Here is a 26,544-nt window from a genome sequence, read left to right as displayed (position 1 = left end):
AAACAGGCAAACAGACCCACGGGCATAAAGCTTGAGATCGCATCTTTTAAATTAAGTAATTTATATAAAAAACAAATTTTCTCAGCTTCTGTAATCTGTACAAAAAGAGAGCGACTCCAGTCGAGCTCATTACGAGCCATTCAAAAGTAATTGACCCTTCGCTAAGCCCCGCCCTCCTTAGTTACTGTTGCTACGCCTGTCAAGCTTTTGCGCCTGGCACGTCTATTACATGTATGCACCGGTTTCAGACATTCCCAAGGAGATAATTAGTCATTTTTGGCGAACAGGTGAAATATCTGAGAGAGCAAGACAAAAGGGACTGCAGTATGCATTCGAGGGATATATCCACGACATAATATGCAAACGATTAGAGAATAATTTCATCAAAATTGAAGCTAAAGCCTAGATCGTTAGGTCCCAGCGCAAGCAGCAGCGCCTGATACGCTGACCATTCAAATGGGAAACACACAAATTGAGGAAAAGCTATGTTCAAGCACAGCAGGGTGGGTGAAATTTGAAAATCTAATATTTATAAATCAAACAGCTTATCCATAAGTATTGTGGAATAAACACAAGACATTAGCCTGACCACTTTGCAATAACATTCTCCCGCTTATATTTTTAGCGCGCCAGGCTACTGCTCACACGTCGTGGGTCACATAAGTGACTAACGTTACTGTTATGAACTGATTAACGTTAAGTTTGCATACCAACCTTTTCCTTGGAGATCTCTGGCAAGCCCCCTGATGTTCCCTCCTTTTACTAACTACCTTTTACTTTTACTAGAACTAACACCGGGAGAGTCGCGATCGGATTGGGGTACTAGTTTGGCCGTCTATTAACAAAATGCTGAAATATATTTTTAAGTAACGTTATGTCAGTGAGCCTCCGTCTTGCCTTTAATCACACTGCTTGATCCACGAGCTGGACAATAACTTTATTCTAGAGCTGCTATAAAGCCAAAACACTTTACTTTTAATTTCCTATTATCAATGTTAAGCTGCTTTGGAACAATCTACATTGTTAAAAGCGTTATATAAATGAAGATGACGCCCGGCATTTCTCCCCTTGGGTTTTAGGTTTCGGGAAGGGAACAAAATCCACCACCCCGTCCAAACCTTTAGGATACTGGGTATCAGATTTGCACAATCCATACGCACAACGCTTCGGCATGTTTCCCTCGCTCGAAAGCTTGCCAGACCTCCCGCGCCTAGTTACGGTTGCTAAGCCACGATTGGCCAGTGGCGGTTTTCGGGCGTGGCTTAGCGAAGGGTCAATTTGACCACTCCCCGGAGAGCGCGTGCTATTCAAACGCAAATTCTGAGAACGCCCACATCAGCTGTAAACAAAGCGCGTTGCAATCGAGTGAGGCATAATATAGCCTAGCCTACCTGGTGAAAAGTTTCCTCAGAAAAAAGCGCCGCGAGTGAGGCATAATATAGCTAGACATTCTCTGATATAGCCTACCTTATGGAGAAAAGTTTGCTCAGAACAGTGCTGATATGAGGAGCAATATCTCCTGATATGAGGAGCAGATCCCGCTGAGGAGTGAGGTAGGCTGTTTTCTTTTCTCAAGTGTGGAATAACGTTATGGAATAACGTTAGTGTAGGCCTATGCAAACCGCAAAAAGATGAATCGCATTTCTATAATATGACTCGCCTTTCTGTGAGATGAATGAAGGGTACATATTTGTAAAGACTGTTTAGCCTAAATATGAATCGCGCGTCTGTGTGTGAAAGAATAAACTGCTTTGCTATAGCCTACTGAGATGAGTAAAAATCGACTGGAATATGTTGAAATAAAATGTATTTGTATAAGCAACGTATTAAACTGCAAATTAGCATTTATATGCCCTAATATTTCATAAAAACAACGTTACAGTCAGTCACTTGTTGACTAGATTTGGGTACAGTTTTTAGGCTACTGTAGAATATACTGCCACATCAAATAACTTTTGTTTAGCAATTTCTGCTCATCTAACGTTATATATATATAACTATATTATTTATATATATATATATATATATATATATATATATATATATATATAACTATATTATGTATATATATATATATATATATATATATATATATATATATATATATATATCTATATTATGTATATATATATATATATATATATATATTTATATATATATATATATATTTATATATATATTATATATATATATATTTGCTATATTCAAACTAATGAATACATATATGATAAAATGTAGGCCTATAATCTTTTCTTTTTTTTTTTTTACAAAGAAAGAGTACACTTGAAATATTGTTGAAATTGTAATTATTGTTGTAATTGTGTCCTGTACCACCAATCCTTCAGATCATCTGGGTTATGCTTGACATAAGAGGACATACTGTCTGCTGGGTTCGGTTCTGGCTGGTTCATTCTGTTATGAAGTTGGAGGAGGATGAACCCAATCGCAGACAGTATGCAAGTGAACTACATTTATTACAGAAAAAACAGGGAAAACAAAACCCACGAGGGGGCAAAACAAGACAGGGTAGATATTAGACAGACAAGACTAGACTAGGACTCAGACTCAGACAATAAACTAACAGCTAAGACAGGATCAAACTCTTCTCACTAGACAAGACTCTCAACAGGTTACTCACAGATTGTTTCATACAATGAATGACAATGAACCGGCACAGGACAGCAAACACAAGGGGATTAAATAGGGAGAAACTAATGAGGGAAACAGGTGACACAGGTGAAGCAATAATGACAAAACGAGGATAATAAGGGGGCGGGGCAAGAGAACGAGACAACACAAGCACATGGCCCAGCAAAAGGCCATGAGCTTGCACATAAAACACGGGTCTGTCATGATTTTGCCTCAAGACTAAAGAAAATCAAGGACACGAGTGCAGAATCATGACAACAGTATGTTTAAAGATCATTTTAGAGGCCAGATGGTTGGCTTGATGCACAGGATCATCGATGCTGCGTGTGATATGAAAAACGATTGTGTGCAGGATATCAAACATGTAACAAATCTCAAAAATGAAACGGATGTCGTAAGAGGTCCGAATCCTCTGAAAAGTTCTGGATGTGTTGCGTGTATGTAGTGACGAGTTCGGAGTCACCGAAATACTCTGTATGTGTACATTTGTGACAGATCTCTGTGTGTCACAGGTGTCAAATATATGCAAAAACTGACATTGGTGAAATAGTTGAAAGTCTGGTCAGCTATACCTAGAGCAAAACATGATAGCCTGCAGAGATTTTCTATTCTGGTTAGACCGTCTGTAAATAGCGTTATTGTTTTACTTTATGTATGTTATGCCAGTCTATAATTTTCTTCACTACCTCAATGTATGAATGTATACTCAAAAGTATAATGTTGAAATGATTAAGGTCAAAAGGTCAAACCCATCAATCATAATTAATTAAAAAGCCATCAATCATTTTGACACAAGCTGAATCTTAAAACTATTAATAAAACAATCAGGGCGCGCTTTCATGGTCTCCGTGAACTGGAGCGCGTCTCAAAAATAGCGCATCTTGATATTTCAAGCACATAATGTTGTAAGCACTTTCATTTAAATTTTTTCCAATAACCACGCATAAACATTATTCTCTTAAAAATACAAACATCTACATACACGTTGCTCGCATTAACATGTTTATAAATAACTGAAAAAAGCACAAATGTCAGAGCATGTCAGAACATCTCAAGGACCCCAAAAATAGCTTGGTCCCCAGAGGGTTAAATAGTTAAATAAATAGAACATTATTATAAAGTGTTACAGATTTTTTTATACACCAATTCAGACGTATCGTGAGTTCAGTGTTGGACAGGTCAGTTGTCAGTTATGAAAAGGTTAATAATAGTATTTAATATTTTCTTGTGTATTGTTTAGATGAGATCAGACAACATTTGAATCTGTCATGGCCATGTTACAATGAACCCCACCTATGGGGCACGTTGTCACATTAGGCCTCCACTCAGGGGTGTTTCTAGGGTTAAAAACATCCGGGGCTTGGGGTGGCTGACAAGATTACGTGAATTCATACAGACTATGATGTAGTTGTAGGCCTATATGTTAACAACATTCAAACAAACAAACAAAAAATTGCTATATTATTCATAATTTAATATATTGCAGTCCTAGTTCATATATAGGCCTAGACTCTCACACACACACAGAACAAATGTTGAGTTTCGATGTTTTATGGGGACATTCCATAGACATAAATTTTATACTGGACAAACTGTATATTCTATTCTATCTGTATATTATATTCAGATAGTATATTCTATCTGTATATAAACTGTATATTCTAACTATTACACTGCAAAAAAATAAATAAAAATTCTTAAATTTTTAAAACAAGCGAGCAACAAGAGGCTCGACTGAAACGCGCAACTGTGTGTTTTCTGGAATACTCTGCTCTCTTGTTATTGTCAGCGTTGCTTTGTAGTCAAGCACTTTCAAAGCGAAAGTTGGCCCATTATCGCGTTATCCACTTAATTGCAAGACCGAACCAGCATCTGTTAGAATACCTTTAAATAGACGAGATTCAGTTCACTCCCGCAGAACAAGCGAGCAACAAGAGGCTCGACTGAAACGCGCAACTGTGTGTTTTCTGGAATACTCTGCTCTCTTGTTATTGTCAGCGTTGCTTTGTAGTCAAGGTAAGCCCATCTTCGATTCTCAGCTTCCCTTATATTTTTAACTTCACATAATTGTGTATTTTAGTTGGACGCGTTGCCACATTAAACAAACAGCCGCGAGTGAAAATTATTATTGTTAAAGCCTAATTTGCACTTTAAGCCTCTGCTCCTAGCACTTTCAAAGCGAAAGTTGGCCCATTATCGCGTTATCCACTTAATTGCAAGACCGAACCAGCATCTGTTAGAATACCTTTAAATAGACGAGATTCAGTTCACTCCCGCAGAACAAGCGAGCAACAAGAGGCTCGACTGAAACGCGCAACTGTGTGTTTTCTGGAATACTCTGCTCTCTTGTTATTGTCAGCGTTGCTTTGTAGTCAAGGTAAGCCCATCTTCGATTCTCAGCTTCCCTTATATTTTTAACTTCACATTATTGTGTATTTTAGTTGGACGCGTTGCCACATTAAACAAACAGCCGCGAGTGAAAATTATTATTGTTAAAGCCTAATTTGCACTTTAAGCCTCTGCTCCTAGCACTTTCAAAGCGAAAGTTGGCCCATTATCGCGTTATCCACTTAATTGCAAGACCGAACCAGCATCTGTTAGAATACCTTTAAATAGACGAGATTCAGTTCACTCCCGCAGAACAAGCGAGCAACAAGAGGCTCGACTGAAACGCGCAACTGTGTGTTTTCTGGAATACTCTGCTCTCTTGTTATTGTCAGCGTTGCTTTGTAGTCAAGGTAAGCCCATCTTCGATTCTCAGCTTCCCTTATATTTTTAACTTCACATAATTGTGTATTTTAGTTGGACGCGTTGCCACATTAAACAAACAGCCGCGAGTGAAAATTATTATTGTTAAAGCCTAATTTGCACTTTAAGCCTCTGCTCCTAGCACTTTCAAAGCGAAAGTTGGCCCATTATCGCGTTATCCACTTAATTGCAAGACCGAACCAGCATCTGTTAGAATACCTTTAAATAGACGAGATTCAGTTCACTCCCGCAGAACAAGCGAGCAACAAGAGGCTCGACTGAAACGCGCAACTGTGTGTTTTCTGGAATACTCTGCTCTCTTGTTATTGTCAGCGTTGCTTTGTAGTCAAGGTAAGCCCATCTTCGATTCTCAGCTTCCCTTATATTTTTAACTTCACATAATTGTGTATTTTAGTTGGACGCGTTGCCACATTAAACAAACAGCCGCGAGTGAAAATTATTATTGTTAAAGCCTAATTTGCACTTTAAGCCTCTGCTCCTAGCACTTTCAAAGCGAAAGTTGGCCCATTATCGCGTTATCCACTTAATTGCAAGACCGAACCAGCATCTGTTAGAATACCTTTAAATAGACGAGATTCAGTTCACTCCCGCAGAACAAGCGAGCAACAAGAGGCTCGACTGAAACGCGCAACTGTGTGTTTTCTGGAATACTCTGCTCTCTTGTTATTGTCAGCGTTGCTTTGTAGTCAAGGTAAGCCCATCTTCGATTCTCAGCTTCCCTTATATTTTTAACTTCACATAATTGTGTATTTTAGTTGGACGCGTTGCCACATTAAACAAACAGCCGCGAGTGAAAATTATTATTGTTAAAGCCTAATTTGCACTTTAAGCCTCTGCTCCTAGCACTTTCAAAGCGAAAGTTGGCCCATTATCGCGTTATCCACTTAATTGCAAGACCGAACCAGCATCTGTTAGAATACCTTTAAATAGACGAGATTCAGTTCACTCCCGCAGAACAAGCGAGCAACAAGAGGCTCGACTGAAACGCGCAACTGTGTGTTTTCTGGAATACTCTGCTCTCTTGTTATTGTCAGCGTTGCTTTGTAGTCAAGGTAAGCCCATCTTCGATTCTCAGCTTCCCTTATATTTTTAACTTCACATTATTGTGTATTTTAGTTGGACGCGTTGCCACATTAAACAAACAGCCGCGAGTGAAAATTATTATTGTTAAAGCCTAATTTGCACTTTAAGCCTCTGCTCCTAGCACTTTCAAAGCGAAAGTTGGCCCATTATCGCGTTATCCACTTAATTGCAAGACCGAACCAGCATCTGTTAGAATACCTTTAAATAGACGAGATTCAGTTCACTCCCGCAGAACAAGCGAGCAACAAGAGGCTCGACTGAAACGCGCAACTGTGTGTTTTCTGGAATACTCTGCTCTCTTGTTATTGTCAGCGTTGCTTTGTAGTCAAGGTAAGCCCATCTTCGATTCTCAGCTTCCCTTATATTTTTAACTTCACATAATTGTGTATTTTAGTTGGACGCGTTGCCACATTAAACAAACAGCCGCGAGTGAAAATTATTATTGTTAAAGCCTAATTTGCACTTTAAGCCTCTGCTCCTAGCACTTTCAAAGCGAAAGTTGGCCCATTATCGCGTTATCCACTTAATTGCAAGACCGAACCAGCATCTGTTAGAATACCTTTAAATAGACGAGATTCAGTTCACTCCCGCAGAACAAGCGAGCAACAAGAGGCTCGACTGAAACGCGCAACTGTGTGTTTTCTGGAATACTCTGCTCTCTTGTTATTGTCAGCGTTGCTTTGTAGTCAAGGTAAGCCCATCTTCGATTCTCAGCTTCCCTTATATTTTTAACTTCACATAATTGTGTATTTTAGTTGGACGCGTTGCCACATTAAACAAACAGCCGCGAGTGAAAATTATTATTGTTAAAGCCTAATTTGCACTTTAAGCCTCTGCTCCTAGCACTTTCAAAGCGAAAGTTGGCCCATTATCGCGTTATCCACTTAATTGCAAGACCGAACCAGCATCTGTTAGAATACCTTTAAATAGACGAGATTCAGTTCACTCCCGCAGAACAAGCGAGCAACAAGAGGCTCGACTGAAACGCGCAACTGTGTGTTTTCTGGAATACTCTGCTCTCTTGTTATTGTCAGCGTTGCTTTGTAGTCAAGGTAAGCCCATCTTCGATTCTCAGCTTCCCTTATATTTTTAACTTCACATAATTGTGTATTTTAGTTGGACGCGTTGCCACATTAAACAAACAGCCGCGAGTGAAAATTATTATTGTTAAAGCCTAATTTGCACTTTAAGCCTCTGCTCCTAGCACTTTCAAAGCGAAAGTTGGCCCATTATCGCGTTATCCACTTAATTGCAAGACCGAACCAGCATCTGTTAGAATACCTTTAAATAGACGAGATTCAGTTCACTCCCGCAGAACAAGCGAGCAACAAGAGGCTCGACTGAAACGCGCAACTGTGTGTTTTCTGGAATACTCTGCTCTCTTGTTATTGTCAGCGTTGCTTTGTAGTCAAGGTAAGCCCATCTTCGATTCTCAGCTTCCCTTATATTTTTAACTTCACATAATTGTGTATTTTAGTTGGACGCGTTGCCACATTAAACAAACAGCCGCGAGTGAAAATTATTATTGTTAAAGCCTAATTTGCACTTTAAGCCTCTGCTCCTAGCACTTTCAAAGCGAAAGTTGGCCCATTATCGCGTTATCCACTTAATTGCAAGACCGAACCAGCATCTGTTAGAATACCTTTAAATAGACGAGATTCAGTTCACTCCCGCAGAACAAGCGAGCAACAAGAGGCTCGACTGAAACGCGCAACTGTGTGTTTTCTGGAATACTCTGCTCTCTTGTTATTGTCAGCGTTGCTTTGTAGTCAAGGTAAGCCCATCTTCGATTCTCAGCTTCCCTTATATTTTTAACTTCACATAATTGTGTATTTTAGTTGGACGCGTTGCCACATTAAACAAACAGCCGCGAGTGAAAATTATTATTGTTAAAGCCTAATTTGCACTTTAAGCCTCTGCTCCTAGCACTTTCAAAGCGAAAGTTGGCCCATTATCGCGTTATCCACTTAATTGCAAGACCGAACCAGCATCTGTTAGAATACCTTTAAATAGACGAGATTCAGTTCACTCCCGCAGAACAAGCGAGCAACAAGAGGCTCGACTGAAACGCGCAACTGTGTGTTTTCTGGAATACTCTGCTCTCTTGTTATTGTCAGCGTTGCTTTGTAGTCAAGGTAAGCCCATCTTCGATTCTCAGCTTCCCTTATATTTTTAACTTCACATTATTGTGTATTTTAGTTGGACGCGTTGCCACATTAAACAAACAGCCGCGAGTGAAAATTATTATTGTTAAAGCCTAATTTGCACTTTAAGCCTCTGCTCCTAGCACTTTCAAAGCGAAAGTTGGCCCATTATCGCGTTATCCACTTAATTGCAAGACCGAACCAGCATCTGTTAGAATACCTTTAAATAGACGAGATTCAGTTCACTCCCGCAGAACAAGCGAGCAACAAGAGGCTCGACTGAAACGCGCAACTGTGTGTTTTCTGGAATACTCTGCTCTCTTGTTATTGTCAGCGTTGCTTTGTAGTCAAGGTAAGCCCATCTTCGATTCTCAGCTTCCCTTATATTTTTAACTTCACATAATTGTGTATTTTAGTTGGACGCGTTGCCACATTAAACAAACAGCCGCGAGTGAAAATTATTATTGTTAAAGCCTAATTTGCACTTTAAGCCTCTGCTCCTAGCACTTTCAAAGCGAAAGTTGGCCCATTATCGCGTTATCCACTTAATTGCAAGACCGAACCAGCATCTGTTAGAATACCTTTAAATAGACGAGATTCAGTTCACTCCCGCAGAACAAGCGAGCAACAAGAGGCTCGACTGAAACGCGCAACTGTGTGTTTTCTGGAATACTCTGCTCTCTTGTTATTGTCAGCGTTGCTTTGTAGTCAAGGTAAGCCCATCTTCGATTCTCAGCTTCCCTTATATTTTTAACTTCACATAATTGTGTATTTTAGTTGGACGCGTTGCCACATTAAACAAACAGCCGCGAGTGAAAATTATTATTGTTAAAGCCTAATTTGCACTTTAAGCCTCTGCTCCTAGCACTTTCAAAGCGAAAGTTGGCCCATTATCGCGTTATCCACTTAATTGCAAGACCGAACCAGCATCTGTTAGAATACCTTTAAATAGACGAGATTCAGTTCACTCCCGCAGAACAAGCGAGCAACAAGAGGCTCGACTGAAACGCGCAACTGTGTGTTTTCTGGAATACTCTGCTCTCTTGTTATTGTCAGCGTTGCTTTGTAGTCAAGGTAAGCCCATCTTCGATTCTCAGCTTCCCTTATATTTTTAACTTCACATAATTGTGTATTTTAGTTGGACGCGTTGCCACATTAAACAAACAGCCGCGAGTGAAAATTATTATTGTTAAAGCCTAATTTGCACTTTAAGCCTCTGCTCCTAGCACTTTCAAAGCGAAAGTTGGCCCATTATCGCGTTATCCACTTAATTGCAAGACCGAACCAGCATCTGTTAGAATACCTTTAAATAGACGAGATTCAGTTCACTCCCGCAGAACAAGCGAGCAACAAGAGGCTCGACTGAAACGCGCAACTGTGTGTTTTCTGGAATACTCTGCTCTCTTGTTATTGTCAGCGTTGCTTTGTAGTCAAGGTAAGCCCATCTTCGATTCTCAGCTTCCCTTATATTTTTAACTTCACATAATTGTGTATTTTAGTTGGACGCGTTGCCACATTAAACAAACAGCCGCGAGTGAAAATTATTATTGTTAAAGCCTAATTTGCACTTTAAGCCTCTGCTCCTAGCACTTTCAAAGCGAAAGTTGGCCCATTATCGCGTTATCCACTTAATTGCAAGACCGAACCAGCATCTGTTAGAATACCTTTAAATAGACGAGATTCAGTTCACTCCCGCAGAACAAGCGAGCAACAAGAGGCTCGACTGAAACGCGCAACTGTGTGTTTTCTGGAATACTCTGCTCTCTTGTTATTGTCAGCGTTGCTTTGTAGTCAAGGTAAGCCCATCTTCGATTCTCAGCTTCCCTTATATTTTTAACTTCACATAATTGTGTATTTTAGTTGGACGCGTTGCCACATTAAACAAACAGCCGCGAGTGAAAATTATTATTGTTAAAGCCTAATTTGCACTTTAAGCCTCTGCTCCTAGCACTTTCAAAGCGAAAGTTGGCCCATTATCGCGTTATCCACTTAATTGCAAGACCGAACCAGCTGTACTCACTCAAGCGGTGAAAGCATTCTTCTGTATATCTGTGTATTTTGCGCGCTGTCGCGGAAGCGTCAGCGGAAGCGTTCAGCTCTCGTGTTCAGCCTCCTCGTGTGAAGACCGACTCGGGTAAAGACCATCGACTCTACCTGCGCGACTCCACCGAGCAGGGACACCAGAAAGGCACTTAAAATTCGCCTTTTCCCTTTCCACTTCTTATCTTATCTTTCTCCCGAATCAGCATGTGTTTTCAACACATTCCTGTTATCGTTCGACAACGCCCTTTCATCACGCGCACAAGGCAGCGCGATACTACTAATCTGCGTCCCATTCTCTCATCCTCACACACTCCTCTCTCTCTTTCCGTGGGTCTATGGAATTGTCAGTCAGCAGTCAACAAAGCTGACTTCATTCCAGCCTTTGCATCTCATTCTACTCTCAGTATCCTGGGCTTGACTGAGACCTGGATTCGTCCTGAAGACTCAGCAACCCCCGCTGCTCTCTCTAGCAATTTCTCCTTTTCTCACTCCCCTCGCCAGTCTGGGAGGGGTGGCGGGACAGGGCTTCTCGTTTCCAACAATTGGAAATACTCAGCGCTCTCTTCTCTATGCAACAACAATTCATTTGAATATCATGCTATCACACTTACAACTCCCAGTAAGATCCATATTGTAGTAATTTATCGCCCCCCAGGTCAGCTGGGTAACTTCGTAGAGGAGCTGGATGTGCTGCTGTCCTCTTTCCCTGAGGACGGCACCCCACTTCTAGTCTTCGGTGACTTCAACATTCATCTCGAAAAACCACATGCAACAGACTTCACCTCTCTACTAGCCTCCTTCGATCTCAAACGACACATCACCACAGGTACTCACAAATCAGGCAACCAACTGGACCTGGTCTACACACGCAACTGCATCACAGACAACATTTTGGTGAGGCCTCTCCATGTTTCAGATCATTTCCTCATCACCTTCAGTCTACAACTCGCTACCCCTGCGCCACCAACCCCACCACCAGTCACCCTCAGGCGAAACCTACGCTCACTTTCCCCCTCCCACCTCTCCTCTGCCGTGTCTTCTTCTCTTCCCCCACCCTCACAATTCTCATCTCTGGATGTGAATACTGCAACGGATACCCTATGCTCCACACTAACCTCTACTCTAGACAAAATCTGCCCTCTCTCCTCCAGGCCAGCACGCGCTACTCCTTCTAACCCCTGGCTATCTGAGGTTCTTCGTGAACACCGGACCGAACTCAGGGCAGCGGAGAGGAAATGGCGCAAATCAAAAGACTCATCTGACCTGAGTATGTATAAATCTCTCCTCTCATCCTTTTCTGCTGATGTTCATGCTGCAAAATCTTCTTATTTCCACAACAAGATCAACAGCTCCTCCAACGCACGACTACTCTTCAAGACATTCAACTCACTCCTCTGTCCACCTCCACCACCACCCTCCTCCTCCTTAACTGCCGATGATTTTGCAAACTTCTTCACCAACAAAACAACAACTATCAGCAGTCAATTCTCAGCTCCACACACACAGGAACCCAGACCGACCCCTTCCACAGCCAATACCCCTCTGTCCTCCTTTTCGCCGCTAACAGAGGAAGAAGTATCTACACTTCTCCTCTCCAGTCACCCTACCACCTGCCCTCTAGACCCCATCCCCTCACACCTTCTACAAGCCATCTCTCCCACACTTCTACCAGCACTCACACACATCATCAACTCATCCCTCCATACTGGCACCTTCCCTACAGCATTCAAGCAGGCTCGGGTCACTCCACTGCTTAAAAAACCAACGCTAAACACATCTTTTGTAGAGAATTACAGACCCATCTCTCTCCTACCATTCATTGCAAAAACACTTGAAAGAGCTGTTTTCAACCAAGTAACATCCTTCTTGTCTCTAAACAACCAGCTGGATGTCAACCAATCTGGCTTCAAGAAAGGGCATTCAACTGAGACTGCATTACTGTCGGTCACAGAAGCCCTACAGATTGCAAAAGCTGCTTCCAAATCTTCACTCCTCATTCTCCTTGATCTGTCTGCTGCCTTCGACACCGTGAACCATCAGATCCTTATGTCCAGCCTCTCATCACTGGGCATCACAGGAACTTCACTCGACTGGTTTGAATCCTATCTCACAGGTAGGTCCTTCAAAGTCGCATGGAGAGGCGAGGTATCCAGAGCACATCAACTGACCACAGGGGTTCCCCAGGGTTTCAGTTCTCGGTCCCCTCCTCTTCTCCATCTACACTACATCACTGGGACACATCATACAGGCACATGGTTTCTCCTACCACTGCTATGCTGATGACACACAACTCTTCCTCTCATTTCGACCAGATGATCCCACAGTAGCTGCACGGGTCTCGAGCTGTCTGGCAGACATCTCCACATGGATGAAGGAACATCACCTGCAGCTCAACCTGGCAAAGACTGAGCTGCTCGTCCTCCCTGCCAATCCGTCTCTACAGCACGACTTCACCATCCAGCTTGATTCATCATCAATCACACCATCAAGGTCGGTCAGAAATCTGGGAGTAACGTTTGATGACCAGCTGACCTTCACAGATCACATTTCAAAGACAGCTCGATCATGCAGGTTTGCGCTGCACAACATCAGGAAGATCAGGCCTTTCCTAACTGAGCACGCAACACAACTCCTCGTCCAGGCCCTGGTCATTTCTAGGCTTGACTACTGCAATGCTCTTCTGGCCGGACTTCCAGCATGTGCTACCAAACCTCTTCAGATGATCCAGAATGCTGCAGCTCGTCTTGTCTTCAACGAGCCCAAGAGGGCCCACGTCACCCCTCTGTTAATCTCTCTGCACTGGCTACCTCTCGCTGCTCGCATCAAGTTCAAGGCATTGACGCTTGCTTACAGATCTATCACAGGCTCAGCTCCCTCCTACCTTCACTCACTCCTACGAGCCTACATCCCCACCAGACGCCTACGATCAATCAACAAGCGACGTCTCGTGGTTCCATCACAGAAAGCCACAAGATCACTTTCCAGATCATTCTCATTCACAGTTCCATGCTGGTGGAACACTCTCCCCACCCTCATCCGGAATGCTGAATCCCTGACAACATTCAAAAAACAGCTGAAAACCCATCTCTTCCATGAGCACCTAAACTCATAAAAAAAAAAAAAAAAAAAAAAAAAAAAAAAAAACCTTTCCCTTAAAATCCCACTTATCATGCTTATGCTACTCTGAATAATGCCTGAACTTCGTATTCTGAACACTTCTTGCGTTGTTGTTGTCTTTTGCCTCTTCATGATGACTCGCTTAATTTAGTCCTGATTTGTAAGTCGCTTTGGATAAAAGCGTCTGCTAAATGACTAAATGTAAATGTAAATGTAAATCAAGATGCATCTAGCTAAAGTTCAAGGCTGGGTTTCCCGAAACCTCCTTAACGCTTCGTCGTTCTTAAGTTCCACCTTAAGCTGCACCTTATCGTTAATACGTGTTTCCCGAAACGTTCTCAGTTAAGTATATCTTCTGTAAGTCACACTTTCGTAAGGTTGGTCTGGACCGCTCTTAGCTTCACCTTATCACTGTTGCAGGTCTACATGAATATAATTCTGAAGTTTTAATAAACCCAGACAGTGCTCAGTTAGGCTAATTCAAGTGTTTTCATGAAAAGAATAAAATTGTCATTACACTGATTGTTTTTAGAATTTTAATTATATCATTATTATTATACATAATATTATTAATTTAATAAAAGAGTGCTTTTAAAGGCCAGTGAAAGCATACTACTGCCTTTTCGTGCGCTAATATGTTTCTCATGGGCTCGTCCGGTATTTTAAACATTTACAGGGGTAAGTCGGTGATTTTAGTGCCGTCCGAATCCATAATATTTTATCAATAACATGTTTTTTTTCTCACCCAACCCACGTAAAAATCCCTGGCCAAATTAGTACCTGCTGTTTTTTGACAAACAGGTCGTGTGGGAATTTAATTGCCGTCTGAATCAACATCTCCGAGTTTACAAGAAGAGATTCAAAATCCACTGTTTAAATCCTTTTTGATCACTGCCGAGCACCGTACATAAGATGAAAATATGTTAAAATATGTACAATTTAAAATGTACATCCCATGAGTCCTAATAAATGCAATTTCAACTATCTCTGAAGTGCTTCTTTAATAAAGATCACCGCTTTCTCACATAAGCAGCCCCTGCACGAGAGAATAGTTGATTCTCGAGTCGTCGATATCAGCGGATTCATCAGCATCGCCACAGACAGCGCCGGGTAACGTCGCACATAAGAAGGTATATCTTAAGCAGCTTCCTAAGGTATAGTTCTGTGAACACGCCTAGTAATGGTATACCTTCAGTTCAGTTATACCTTAAGAGTCTTCGTAGCGCGCTAAGAGACAACGTTATCGTGAAACCCGGCCCAGCTCGCTCATTTCACCTGGTTCTGGTTCTATACACGCGGAGTGATACAAGCGGTGAACGGTCCCAGAGCTGATACTGCTGAAACATTCCAACACACTCGAGGACCATGCAAATATATTTATACTTATAAATTTAGCGTTTATATTTATACTCATCAACCTTGTTCCTGACGATCTGCGTTTTGAATTATGGGTGTCACTGTCACTTCTGGTTTGGGGAATTTGTTCTCCCGATTTAATTTACGATAGTCTATCCCATCAGTTTTGATTCACTGGATTTTTTTATCCTCAAATCCTCACGTCTTTTTCCAGGTTTAAAATACAATTGATTATCTGTCAAAATGACGGAAATCACTTTGAAATAGTATCACGCAATGGGTATTTATAGGCCATCTGTTTTTTTTAACCCAAATGCAGCCTGTTGGGTCATTTTATTGGGTTATTTTTTTAAATATTCTTATTGGGTTTCTGCCTCGTCTAACATCATAAAAACATATTCTAAACAATCAAATGCTTTGTAATAGTCAGAAAAGGTGCTAAAATATATAAGCTATCATTATGTCTGCATCATATAGTACTGATCATTTATATCTTCTTGTAGAAATAGAGACAACACCAAGAGTATAGTAAAGGGAAAACAACTTGTTCTTCGTTTTATTACTTTGTCAGCATCAGGCAAACAACATGTGACCTGGAGCGCCCTCCAGTGGCGACAGGCTAGACTGAATTACCCAAAAACATCTCAGTTTCTCCCCTCTTAATCACATTTTCATATCTCCAAACTTATAGAAACACAAGGAGTTCAACTTAAAGTATGGCAATAACGGGGTCGCTTTCTAATGTAACTGAACACTATTAGTTGGTGTCACTCCAGATCAATGTAAACTCAGTTATGAGGTATACAACACAAATCATGACATTTGTCATATTGTTTCTTTCTTTTTGAACTACCCAAACTTTAAATATTTTATAAATGTAGCCTGTTGTGTGGTCTGTGGACCCGGACAGGAAACCTCATAGCGCTTTGGGAAGGTGTTGTCCGAGAGCTGTGTTTCAGGTGTACAACAATACACACACTTCTCTGTAACGTCTCCATTACGGCATCTATCCACATTATTAGCAGCCTCTTCATCCTCCTCATTTTGCCAGATTTGTAAAATGTCCCCCGACTGAAAACTGTTTTTAAAAGAAAACCCACCACTTCGCACTTTGCACTGGAGCCATCCTTTTTTTCTCTCTCTTTTTTTTTTGAAAATTTGGATTTCTCTGACCTACATATGTGCATTTTAAGGTGTTTGAAGGCCAACATTTTTTGATAACAATAGCTTTAAAATCATGTCAGTGGGCAGTATACATAAATTATTTGTCAAGCAGATAACAGATTCTTAAACATGAGAATGAGGATAAATGTTGAAATGAATGATCCACACTAGAAATGGAAATGCAAAATGTTTCTGCTTATAGTTGACAATACACAATCACATATTCCAAACAGGAATGGCCTTAAATGAGAAATCTTTCAAATATTATTTTGCATAGATGTAAACTTTTTAGCATTAAAGTTTAGATTCAGCAACTTGTTTCTTTCTTGAGTTAATCAATGTTAATCAATGTTTTTGGCACTATTAAATAAGTTAAATTAAATTTCAATTGTTCACTCATAAAGACAGTCACTTGTCACCACCTACTGGCTTAATGATGCAAGTTGCGCAAACACAGACAAGCGGAGTGATACAAACTGAAAAGGCTGATGCTGGTGAAATATTCAAACACATTCGAGGACCTTATATATATAGGCTACATACTGTATCAGAGTTAAATAGGAATACATTGTAATAATGTTAATCAAGCAGACTAAATCACACTACTGTGCAGCAATATTTAAGCTCATTATACAAATGAAATAATACAGATCTAGACAAATTGGGTTGCTTATAGTTAAAATGATGTCATGAACGATCATTTAGGCTAGATGTAGGCAGGCGCGCTGGAAGCTGTTTCATGGAGGGGAGGGGGGGGGGGGGGGGGGCTGGGGGCTGGGTTGGAAAATATGTGACGTCATTATGTTGTGGCCAACGACAAGACATGAAATTTCTCTGTACTGTATATGTGTTGTAGCCATTAAAGAAAACATTTAATTTCATATTTATGTTTAAATATTAAAGGCTAATGTTATTTTTAAATATATTCAATGTTGATTATGAAAGTGAGCATATGCAGCATGAGAAAGATAAAGATACATCATGAGATGTGCAATATATCTGGATACATGGAGTGGGTAAGACATGATTTTTACCACTTCATTGAGTTTTGTTTTGTAGAAAGACTATTTTTAAAAGATTTTCGTTTTGTATAAAGTGTATCTTAATTTTGATCAATGTTTTATCAACCAATTGCCTGTATTTAATAAATAAGACGCAAATATATAGCAGACAATGTAATAAGGCGCCGACACGATCACTTGCATTGCACGTGAACTGGAGGGCGCCGAAACTCAGCTTGTGCCTCACAGATTTTAGAAATATAGGCTATCTATTATAGAAAGCTTGAAAAGTCTACTTTTAAACGAAAATATTCAAAACGAAAAGCAATAGGCTATTCTCTGATTATATAATCCATATGGAATGTGTATTTCACATGCAGTCAAGTCATTGAGAGCATTACAATAGTCCAGGAAACTGCTAAAATAAAGAAGGGAGACTAACAGCAGAAATACTCTCATGTGCAAAATATATCCTTCAGAGCTAATATCCATCGTTCAGAGCAGGTGTGTCTTCTCAGACATGTGTCACACACACGTTACACAACCCTTCACTGTGGGATTGTGTAACTATACAGTAACTCTAGCAGGGTTTCAACACTCAGTTGTTCAGATGAGAGGAAGTTACACAACCACAGGAGGAGCTGATGAAATCTCTAACTAGATACAACAAACTGTGTTGGTGCTTCGAAGCTTTTGACACAGTGCTCAACTTCGCCATTTGATACTCAATAATAATTCCTACACCGACTGTGTCATTCAAATGTTTTGTTCAATGGGATGTCGTTGTAAGGTTTATTTGTATATGTTAATAAGCATATTTGTCATTACTCACCTTCTAACTACAATGTTTAATACGCCAATAAATTGGGCCTATGTGATTTTTCATTGCACCATTTTTGGGCCTGCCAGTATTTGAGAGGGTCCTCACTTCGAGGGAGGTGTGTATCATTGATGTATCTCTTGACCTCTATGGTGGCATCAGCATTATAGCTTTGATGCCGTTGTGTCTCGCTGACCCAGCTATCCAGGAGCTCCCACAGGTCATCTGAGGATGGTGGATTCGAGCTGCCTGAGATGATGATGCCTCTGCTTGCTCACTGGTTAGCCAGATCACTGAAGCACATTCACCCGTCAGCAGCTTCACGGGCATTATCCTGGTTGCCAAACCCAAGTGTCTTAAATCTAGGCTCCAGCAATGTGGCCAGTGCAAGCACACGGATGGATTGAACATTACATGTACTGCTGAAGAGCCATCCCTAAGAATGAAGCAGATGTATTTCTTGCCAGGGCTGTTTTTTTTCTGACACTCTCTTCTCTCCAGAGAGCTCTTTAGTGTTATGCTTGAAGGGTGCCAGTACTTCAAGGCTTTCAGAAATGATGTCAAAATCAGCACTTGAAAGTGTCATGATGTCGCTTGACAAACTAGCCAAAGCAGCACCAACAGGCTCTCTGAGGTCAATGAGTGTTTGCAGCAGATCATGCGTGCTGTTCCACCTGGTGTCCACTTCATGGAGAAGCTTCAGGGGCTGGCTGCCCATCCTTTCCTGGGCAAGGATTAGCTTTTCAGTGGCCTTAGTGCTGCTCCTGAAAAAAGTCACCAGTCTCCTGGCTCTGCTACGGATGTCTGCCAACACGTCATGCTCTTCAACTGCCCTCTGAACAATGAGGTTGAAGGTATAAGCAAAGCAAGGAAGATGGCGTAGTCCCAGCTTCTGAATTCCTGACACCATGTCAGTAACCATTACACGACTCAGTAACCATTGCTGCAATGGTCTCATATGCAGCAAACCCAGGCGGCAGCTGCCATCAGACCCAAGAGTCTCTGAAGCATTGAAGAGGCCCTCTGAAGAGGCCAGTGTATTGTAAATGGACTGGATACTCTGTTCTGATAAGCTCGAGAGTCCAAAATCATACCCAGAAAATAAATCGATTGACAGGGCTGAAGCGTGCTCTTTTGCATGTTCACAGACAGGCCTATGCACGCTAAATGGACGAGGAGCTGGTGTTTGTGATCCTCCAGCACACTCCTCGATTGAGTGATGATGAGCCAGTCGTCGAGGTAGTTCAGCACGCGCATGCCACTGAGTCTCAGGGAGGAAAACATTGCAGTTATGCACATTTTGAACGTGCACGGGGATCAGACCGAACGGTAGCACTTTGAATTGGTATGCAACACCTTCGAATGCAAATGGCAGAATGCACCTGTGATGAAGGGCTATCTGAATATGAAAATAGACATCTCTTATATCCACCGCTATGAAATGGTCCCCGGCCTGGATGTGCACGAGGATTTTCTTCACTTTAATCATCTTGAATGTAAGCGCTCTGTTTAGCGGTCGTAAATCCAAAATTGGATGCATGACCCCGTCTTTTTCCGGGAGAAGGAAATAGCGGCTGTATAGCCCGCACTCCCCCTGCTCCTCAGGTACTATCTCGACAGCCGGCTTGGCTAGGAGAAGAGTATAGCCGTGCTTTATAGTGTTGATCACCCAATCTGACGCCGCTGGGAAAGCTTTCAATAAAGGAGACAGCAGTGTTTGCTGCGGCGAGGGCTGTGTTATTAACCCCCTGGGGTCGGCAGTATCGCCGGCGATAACAGCTCGCTTTTTTTTTATCAGTGTAAAAGAAACTCATAAATACTCTGTTGACTTTGATTTTCCATAGGAGTTTCATACATCAATCGATCCTGTTAAATGTATATTATTTTTGTGTATACTCACAATAAAAACAAAGTGTTGTGCTTTTCGCCAAATAAAGAAAAATAAACACAAAGCGAGTTCTGCCTTCTGTCTGTCAGTTAAGTCCATTCTGAAACGCGTCCGAAAATGAACCATAACTCAGCAAATTCATCTCACACAGACACGTGAGATATGTCTTTATGAAGCTTGAAATCTCTTCTTTTAAAGGTGCATTGCGCAACATTTCATGTTAAAAATACCCGTTTTTCTAACCCATACATGCTTAAACAATTGCCTGATGGCCTGAATGATCCCTTCTATGATCACTGCGATTGCCTCTATAATCCTGTACAGTAAAATAAATAAGAGGGATTCGGGACGGAATCTGAGACTGGGCGTGACGTCATGCGCGTTCACGCTCACCTGGCTATGTCTGGCAGGTTTGTGTATTCACTGCCATTATCCGCATCAGCGAAGACAACTCAAGCGACTTTTGCAAAAGTAGAAGATGGATTCAAAGAGACCGGCTTCTAGTTCATCCCAAACCCCAACGCAAACTCCACGTAACCGCGTGCACAACTCTGGTTGCAGTTTCGCGTGTCGCCAGAAGGGGGCATAGTTCTGCAAAAACTCAGAGACTTGCGCAATGCACCTTTAAATGAAGTAATTTATATAAAAAACAAATGTTTTCAACTCATGTAATCCGTTTGAAAGCAAGGAGAGGTACCGTTTTTCGTTCTCCCTTCATTATCTCTAATAAGTTGAGGCCGCCCCGCCCCCGGCACTATTCACATGGTAAATAGTTTAGGTGATCTAGACAGCGCACACGCCCCCCCCGATCAATGCCATACAAACACAGTTTCTTCATCAGACTCACTGATAGTTCATCGCGTTTTGAGGATCGCACGCTTCTCCGGTAAAGACACCCTTCAGATGATTCTGGACAGCGAGGAAGAATTAACCTTTTCCTCAGAGGAAGATTGTCACTCGGGCGACGAACGGCAGCATTTTGAAGAGCGAATTGATCCCACCGAGGACACAAAATAAAAAAATAAAAAAGATAATTGCGACTTTTTATCTCACAATTGCGAGTTTACATCTCGCAATTCTGACTTTATTTCTCAGAATTGCGAGATATAAAGTCAGAATTGCGTAAAATAAAGTCGCAATTGCGTGTTTTAAAGTCAGAATTGCGAGATATAAAGTCAGAATTGCGTGAAATAAAGTCACAATTGCGTGTTATAAAGTCAGAATTCTGACTTTTTTTCTTGCAATTGCGAGTTTATATCATGCAATTCTGACTTTATATCTAAGAATTCTGACTTTATATCACGCAATTGGGAGATATAAAGTCAGAATTGCATGATATAAAGTCGCAATTGCGTGTTATAAAGTCAGAATTGTGAGATATAAACTATTCTAAGGTAAAAAAAAAAAAGTCTGTCTTTTTTTTTCCCTTAGAATTGAATTGAATTGAATTGAATTGAATTGAATTGAATGCCTTTATTGTCATTGTACTTTACAATACAACGAAATTAGGAGCGCTCTCCATTTGGTGTGTACAATAAATACAATAAATAATCCTTACAATACATTAAAAATTATAAATAAAACAGAATAAAAACAGAATAAAATAGAATTAATGCAGTAATCGCAGTGCAAAAAGTAACAGTGAGTGACTGGGTTTATCTAACTACATTTGTTCATGGAAACTATTGCATTTGGAAAGAAGCTATTTTTAAATCTGGTAGTGCTGGATTGTATAGACCTATAACGCCTACCAGAAGGCAACAATTGAAACAGATGGTGGCCTGGATGAGTATTGTTCTTGATGATGTTCTTAGCTCTTGAGAGAGTACGACTGAGTGCAATGTCTGATAAAGAGGGGAGGGGGCAGCCAATGATTTTTTCTGCAGTCTTGATAATTCTCTGCAGGGCCTTTTTATCGGCAGCAGAACACGCAACAAACCACACAGAGATGCAATATGAAAGAATGCTCTCAATGGTGGATTTATAAAAGGACACCAGCAGCCTCAAATTCATGCTGTTTTTCTTGAGTATCCTCAGGAAGTGGAGGCGCTGCTGTGCTTTTTTTACAACTGTTGTAGTGTTGGTTGTCCATGAGAAACGATCTGTAATATGGATGCCCAGGAATTTAAATGAGTGAACTCTCTCCACGCACTCGCCATTTATGAAGAGAGGTTGATGGTGTGTGTTACATTTCCTAAAGTCTATTATAAGTTCTTTTGTTTTTGCAATGTTTAAGATTAGATTATTGGCAGAGCACCACTCAGACAGATTCTGTACTTCTTGTCTGTAGGCGGACTCATCCCCGCCCGTTATAAGTCCTACCACCGTAGTGTCGTCTGCAAACTTTATAATGGAATTGGTGGGACATATTGGTAAACAGTCAGAGGTGTACAATGAATAAAGGAGAGGGCTCAGCACACAGCCCTGAGGTGAGCCGGTGCTAAGTGTGATGGTGGAGGAGAGGTGGGGGCCAATTCTGACAGTTTGTGGACGATTTGACAAAAAGTCCTTTATCCAGCTGCAGATAGGTGGGTGAAGGCCGAGAGTCAACAGTTTGTTTATCAGGATGTCGGGGATAATTGTATTAAAGGCGGAGCTATAATCCACAAAGAGCATCCTGACATAGCTGTTTCTCTGTTCAAGGTGACTCAGGGCAGTATGGAGGGTAATGGATAGAGCATCATCTGTGGATCTATTAGGTTTGTATGCAAACTGATGGTTATCCAAGAAGTGAGGTAGGCTTGCTTGCACATGTTTGAGTACCAGTCTCTCAAAGCACTTCATTATGAGAGGAGTGAGGGCCACGGGTCTGTAGTCTGCAAGGCTGTTTGATGCTGATTTCTTGGGGATAGGGATAATAGTTGCTGATTTCAAAGAGGAGGGGACAATGGCCTGAGCGAGAGATAAATTGAAAATGGTGGTAAAAACAGCAGAGAGTTCATTACAACATGCTCTGAGTACCTTCCCAGGTACCCCATCAGGGCCAGCCGCCTTCCTGGGGTTCACTGCTTTAAGAACCTGTCTCACTTCGTGCTGTTGGACTGTGAGAACAGGCATGTTAGTGACCACAGATGGAGGTGAATTCAATGAGCTCTTGGTCTCAAAACGGGCATAGAAGTTGTTAAGTTCTTCTGCCAGGAGGGCGCCATTTGTTGTTTTTACTATTTTCTTTCTGCCCTGATAGTTGTCTCGTCATACTCGTCTCGGGTCATTATCCGAGACATAATTCTCAATTTTCTCTTTGTAGGCCTGTTTAGCGGTCCTAATACCCCTCTTCAGATCAGTCCTAGCAGTGGAATATAGGGCTGTGTCCCCTAACCTGAAGGCCCAGTCACGTGCTTTGAGGAGTTTATATACTTCTGAAGTCATCCATGGCTTCTGATTGGAAAAAACCCTAATACGTTTATTTACAGTCACATTATCAATGCAGGTTTTTATATAAAATAGGACAGTTTCTGTGTACTCCTGAAGATCCCCTTGTTCAAAAAGGGACCATTCAGTGCTTGAGAAGCAGTCTTGGAGTTGTGACAGTGCCTCCTCTGGCCATGTTGTAATGGTTTTAATACATGGCTTTGTTGTCCTTCTAAGAGGGATGTAGGCAGGAAGGAGGAGCAGAGAAAGGTGATCTGAGAGCCCCAGGTGAGGAAGGGACACTGCCCTGTAGGCATGCTTTAAGTTACAGTAGACATGGTCAAGAGTGTTATTTGCCCTGGTGGCGCAATTCACATATTGAGTGAATTTGGGGAGCACTGACTTTAAGCATGCATGATTAAAATCACCCGCAATCACATGGACTCCGTCAGGGTAGGATTTCTGCAGATTACTAATGGTTTGGAAAAGATGCGCCAAAGACGAGCTAACATTTGCATCCGGTGGAATATAGACGGCTGTCACAGTTACAACAGTTAGCTCTCTCGGTAGGTAGAAGGGTCTACATAACACTGACAGAGACTCCAGATCACGGGAACAGTGACTGTCTATAACACGACTCTGCTCGCACCAGTTGTCATTCACATATACACACAGCCCCCCTCCTCTTTTCTTACCGGTATCTCTGGATCTGTCCTGTCTGTATAGCGTCCTGTCATTCAACTCGACAGCGGTATCGGGGATCAAAGAGGTAAGCCAAGTTTCGGTGATTATCATTGCGTTGCAGTTCCGTATTGAATTATTTGCGGCTAAAAGTAGCTCCAGATCGCCGATCTTATGGACAACAGATCTGGCATTTGAGAGGAAGAGACTGGGGATCGATGGTCTGTGTGGGTCTTTCCGTAATCTAACACTGAGACCCGCTCTGCAACCCCGCTTCTGTTTTCTCTCACGCCGGCGTCTGCGTAGCTTTCCTGGGATAACAATCCACAGAGAGCCCGGCTCTCTGGTAATGGAGTCGGGTATGTTGTGAGTCCGATGGAAAGATGACATAATTGCCCTGCTATGGGCAACGCCAATGTTTATTAGGTCCTGACGACTGTAGGAGTTTGTTGACTGATACATATCTAACTGTAGCAGTGACCAAATAAACAAAATTAAACACCAACTTGGAGAGCAAAGAGCCGCTGCACTCGCGCGCGCCGCCATCTTAAATGCCCCTCTCAATTGGACTTTATATCTCACAATTCTGAGAAAAGATGTCAGAATTGCGAGATATAAACTCGCAATGATGTGTTATAAAGTCAGAATTGACTGATATAAAGTCAGAATTCTGAGAAAAAAAGTCAGAATTCTGACTTTATAAGACGCAATTGCGACTTTATATCTCAGAATTCTGACTTTATATCTCAGAATTCGGACTTTATTTCACGCAATTCGGACTTTATATCTCGCAATTCTGAGAAATAAAGTCAGAATTGCGAGATGTAAACTCGCAATTGTGAGATAAAAAGTCGCAATTATCTTTTAAAATGTTTTATTCAGTGGCGGAAACAAGCTTCCATAGTACTCCGCCCATGTAGTAGTGCTTTGCCTTCTGAGAATATAGTTCCCAGTATGTGTACGGTTAAAATACACATAAATATGATTATTTTGGGAGTCATGGATGAGCTTTGATTGGTGATTCCCATCATGCACTGCAACATTAGGCTTTATGTTTATTTCAGCAGTGATGGTCGGTTGGTCAGATGAGAGGAAGTGAATAACCACAGGAGGAGCTGATGATGTTTAAAGGAGGAGCTGTAACTATATATAATGAAGAGGAAGACTGACAGAAACAGAAAATGGCTGATAAGTGTGATCTGCGTCTGCTGGGACTGATCATTCTCTCTTCACTTCTCACAGGTAAAGAAATCTGTATTTTCTCTAAAGACATTTAGTGGAATTAGTCTGGAAAGAGTTCATTTGAACATGCTCAGTTTATTCTTGCACACATTCACGTTGTGATCTCAGAGTTGTGTATTGATACACACAGATCATACTGTATTATTCCTGATACTGGACATAGTGTCACTCAAACATCTGATGATGAAGAATTATCTTCATATTAAGAGTGTGTCAGTGATTTGAACAGCTCTCTGATAAAGACTAATAGTTTATTCTGGAGAGTGTGTGGTTTGCTTTAAGTCAGGAAAAATACTATCATTTAAAACTTCTGCTTTTTATGCTGGTGTGTTTTATGTTTCATTTATTAATATATATCATAATGATCACTGAGATATACTGTAAGGACCATCCATTGGCCCAACGACGGAATCCAACGGCCTGGCGAAGGTTTAAAGCATGTATGTCTTTTCAGCGCTCCAGTGAAGTTCACTTAATTTATTGGAACTTAGTTTTAGTATTACTTTAGCTCTACGCTTAATCTGACTCCAATTTCAAATGATAATCAAATTTAGATCGTATTTCTGATTAGAAAATAATCATACGCATTGATTATGGATTAATTTAGATCTTTGATTATTCTGAGTAATCCCATACTTTCAGTTATTAAATCATTATGGACCCGAATGCCGCTTAGAGATCACGTCGGCCAAATCGTGTTTCTCACGGACACAAACCAGTTAATTCTGATTTCAGTCAGAGGATGTAGGGTTTGCTAATACCCCTAAAGTCGGTTGCCTACTGCTCACTCGAACTAGAGAGTGTAGTTTAATTTAGCCACTTCCATACAACTTGCTAAACCAGTGATAGACAGAAATCAAAAGGTCTTCATGATGACGTGCCTACTGCTCCGTTCATACATGCGCCTTTAGTTTGACCTACCTTAACTAAGGTTTGCGGTAGCACCAGCCTCCTTAATATATTAAAATAATGCTTTCAGAATACTTCAGAATAAATCAAGATGTAACATTTATTTGTCAGGTAAAAATGTATCATGCCAATTACAGAAGTAAATGATTAAAAGCCAATTCAGAAAATACATGACATCATTTACTCAAAGATGACTCTAAAAGTAAGCAATGTTCTCCTGACAAAGACACACAGTAATGTGTCAGGGTTTTCCAACAGGAAAATACTGACATGCATTACTGTGTGGAGGTGATCCTGGTAAAAGATTCCCAAAGATTGCTCTGTCCC

The 26,544-nt window shown here is 41.2% G+C and overlaps 2 protein-coding genes and 1 long non-coding RNA gene across 4 annotated transcripts in view; 2 read left to right on the top strand and 1 right to left on the bottom strand.

Annotated features, from left to right (window-relative positions):
* LOC311302552 overlaps window positions 1–26,544 on the bottom strand; it is a 31,870-nt gene that overhangs the window by 2,499 nt on the left and 2,827 nt on the right. The gene's annotated exons all lie outside the window — the stretch shown is intronic.
* Window positions 1–26,544, top strand: part of LOC311302357 (uncharacterized protein) — a 93,782-nt gene that overhangs the window by 64,528 nt on the left and 2,710 nt on the right. The window contains exon 1 of one of the 2 annotated variants that reach the window (XM_084428172.1): window positions 25,233–25,308. The exons of the other annotated variant lie outside the window; for it this stretch is intronic. Coding sequence (XP_084284298.1) covers window positions 25,248–25,308 — 61 coding nt within the window. The 5' untranslated portion in view covers window positions 25,233–25,247. Of the gene's footprint in view, window positions 1–25,232; window positions 25,309–26,544 lie in introns of those variants that run through there. 2 annotated transcript variants of the gene reach the window in all.
* LOC311298492 (uncharacterized protein) lies at window positions 6,621–14,018 on the top strand. The gene is made up of 2 exons (XM_084421479.1): window positions 6,621–12,801; window positions 13,001–14,018. The coding sequence occupies exons 1-2, from the start codon at window positions 10,893–10,895 to the stop codon at window positions 13,798–13,800; spliced, it is 2,709 nt and encodes a 902-aa protein (XP_084277605.1). The 5' UTR covers window positions 6,621–10,892; the 3' UTR covers window positions 13,801–14,018.

This window comes from Rutilus rutilus, assembly GCF_951802725.1.
Source record: "Rutilus rutilus genome assembly, chromosome: 1".
Lineage (NCBI taxonomy): Eukaryota > Metazoa > Chordata > Actinopteri > Cypriniformes > Leuciscidae > Rutilus > Rutilus rutilus.
Note: the sequence above shows the minus strand (reverse complement) of the source record. Positions and strands in the feature narration are given on the sequence as shown.

Coding starts and splice junctions, on each gene's coding strand:
- LOC311298492 (XM_084421479.1), top strand. CDS start 10,893: ATGTGTTTTCAACACATTCCTGTTATCGTTCGACAACGCCCTTTCATC. Junction 12,802..13,000: donor GTTTGAATCCTATCTCACAG/GTAGGTCCTTCA, acceptor CATTTCGACCAG/ATGATCCCACAGTAGCTGCA.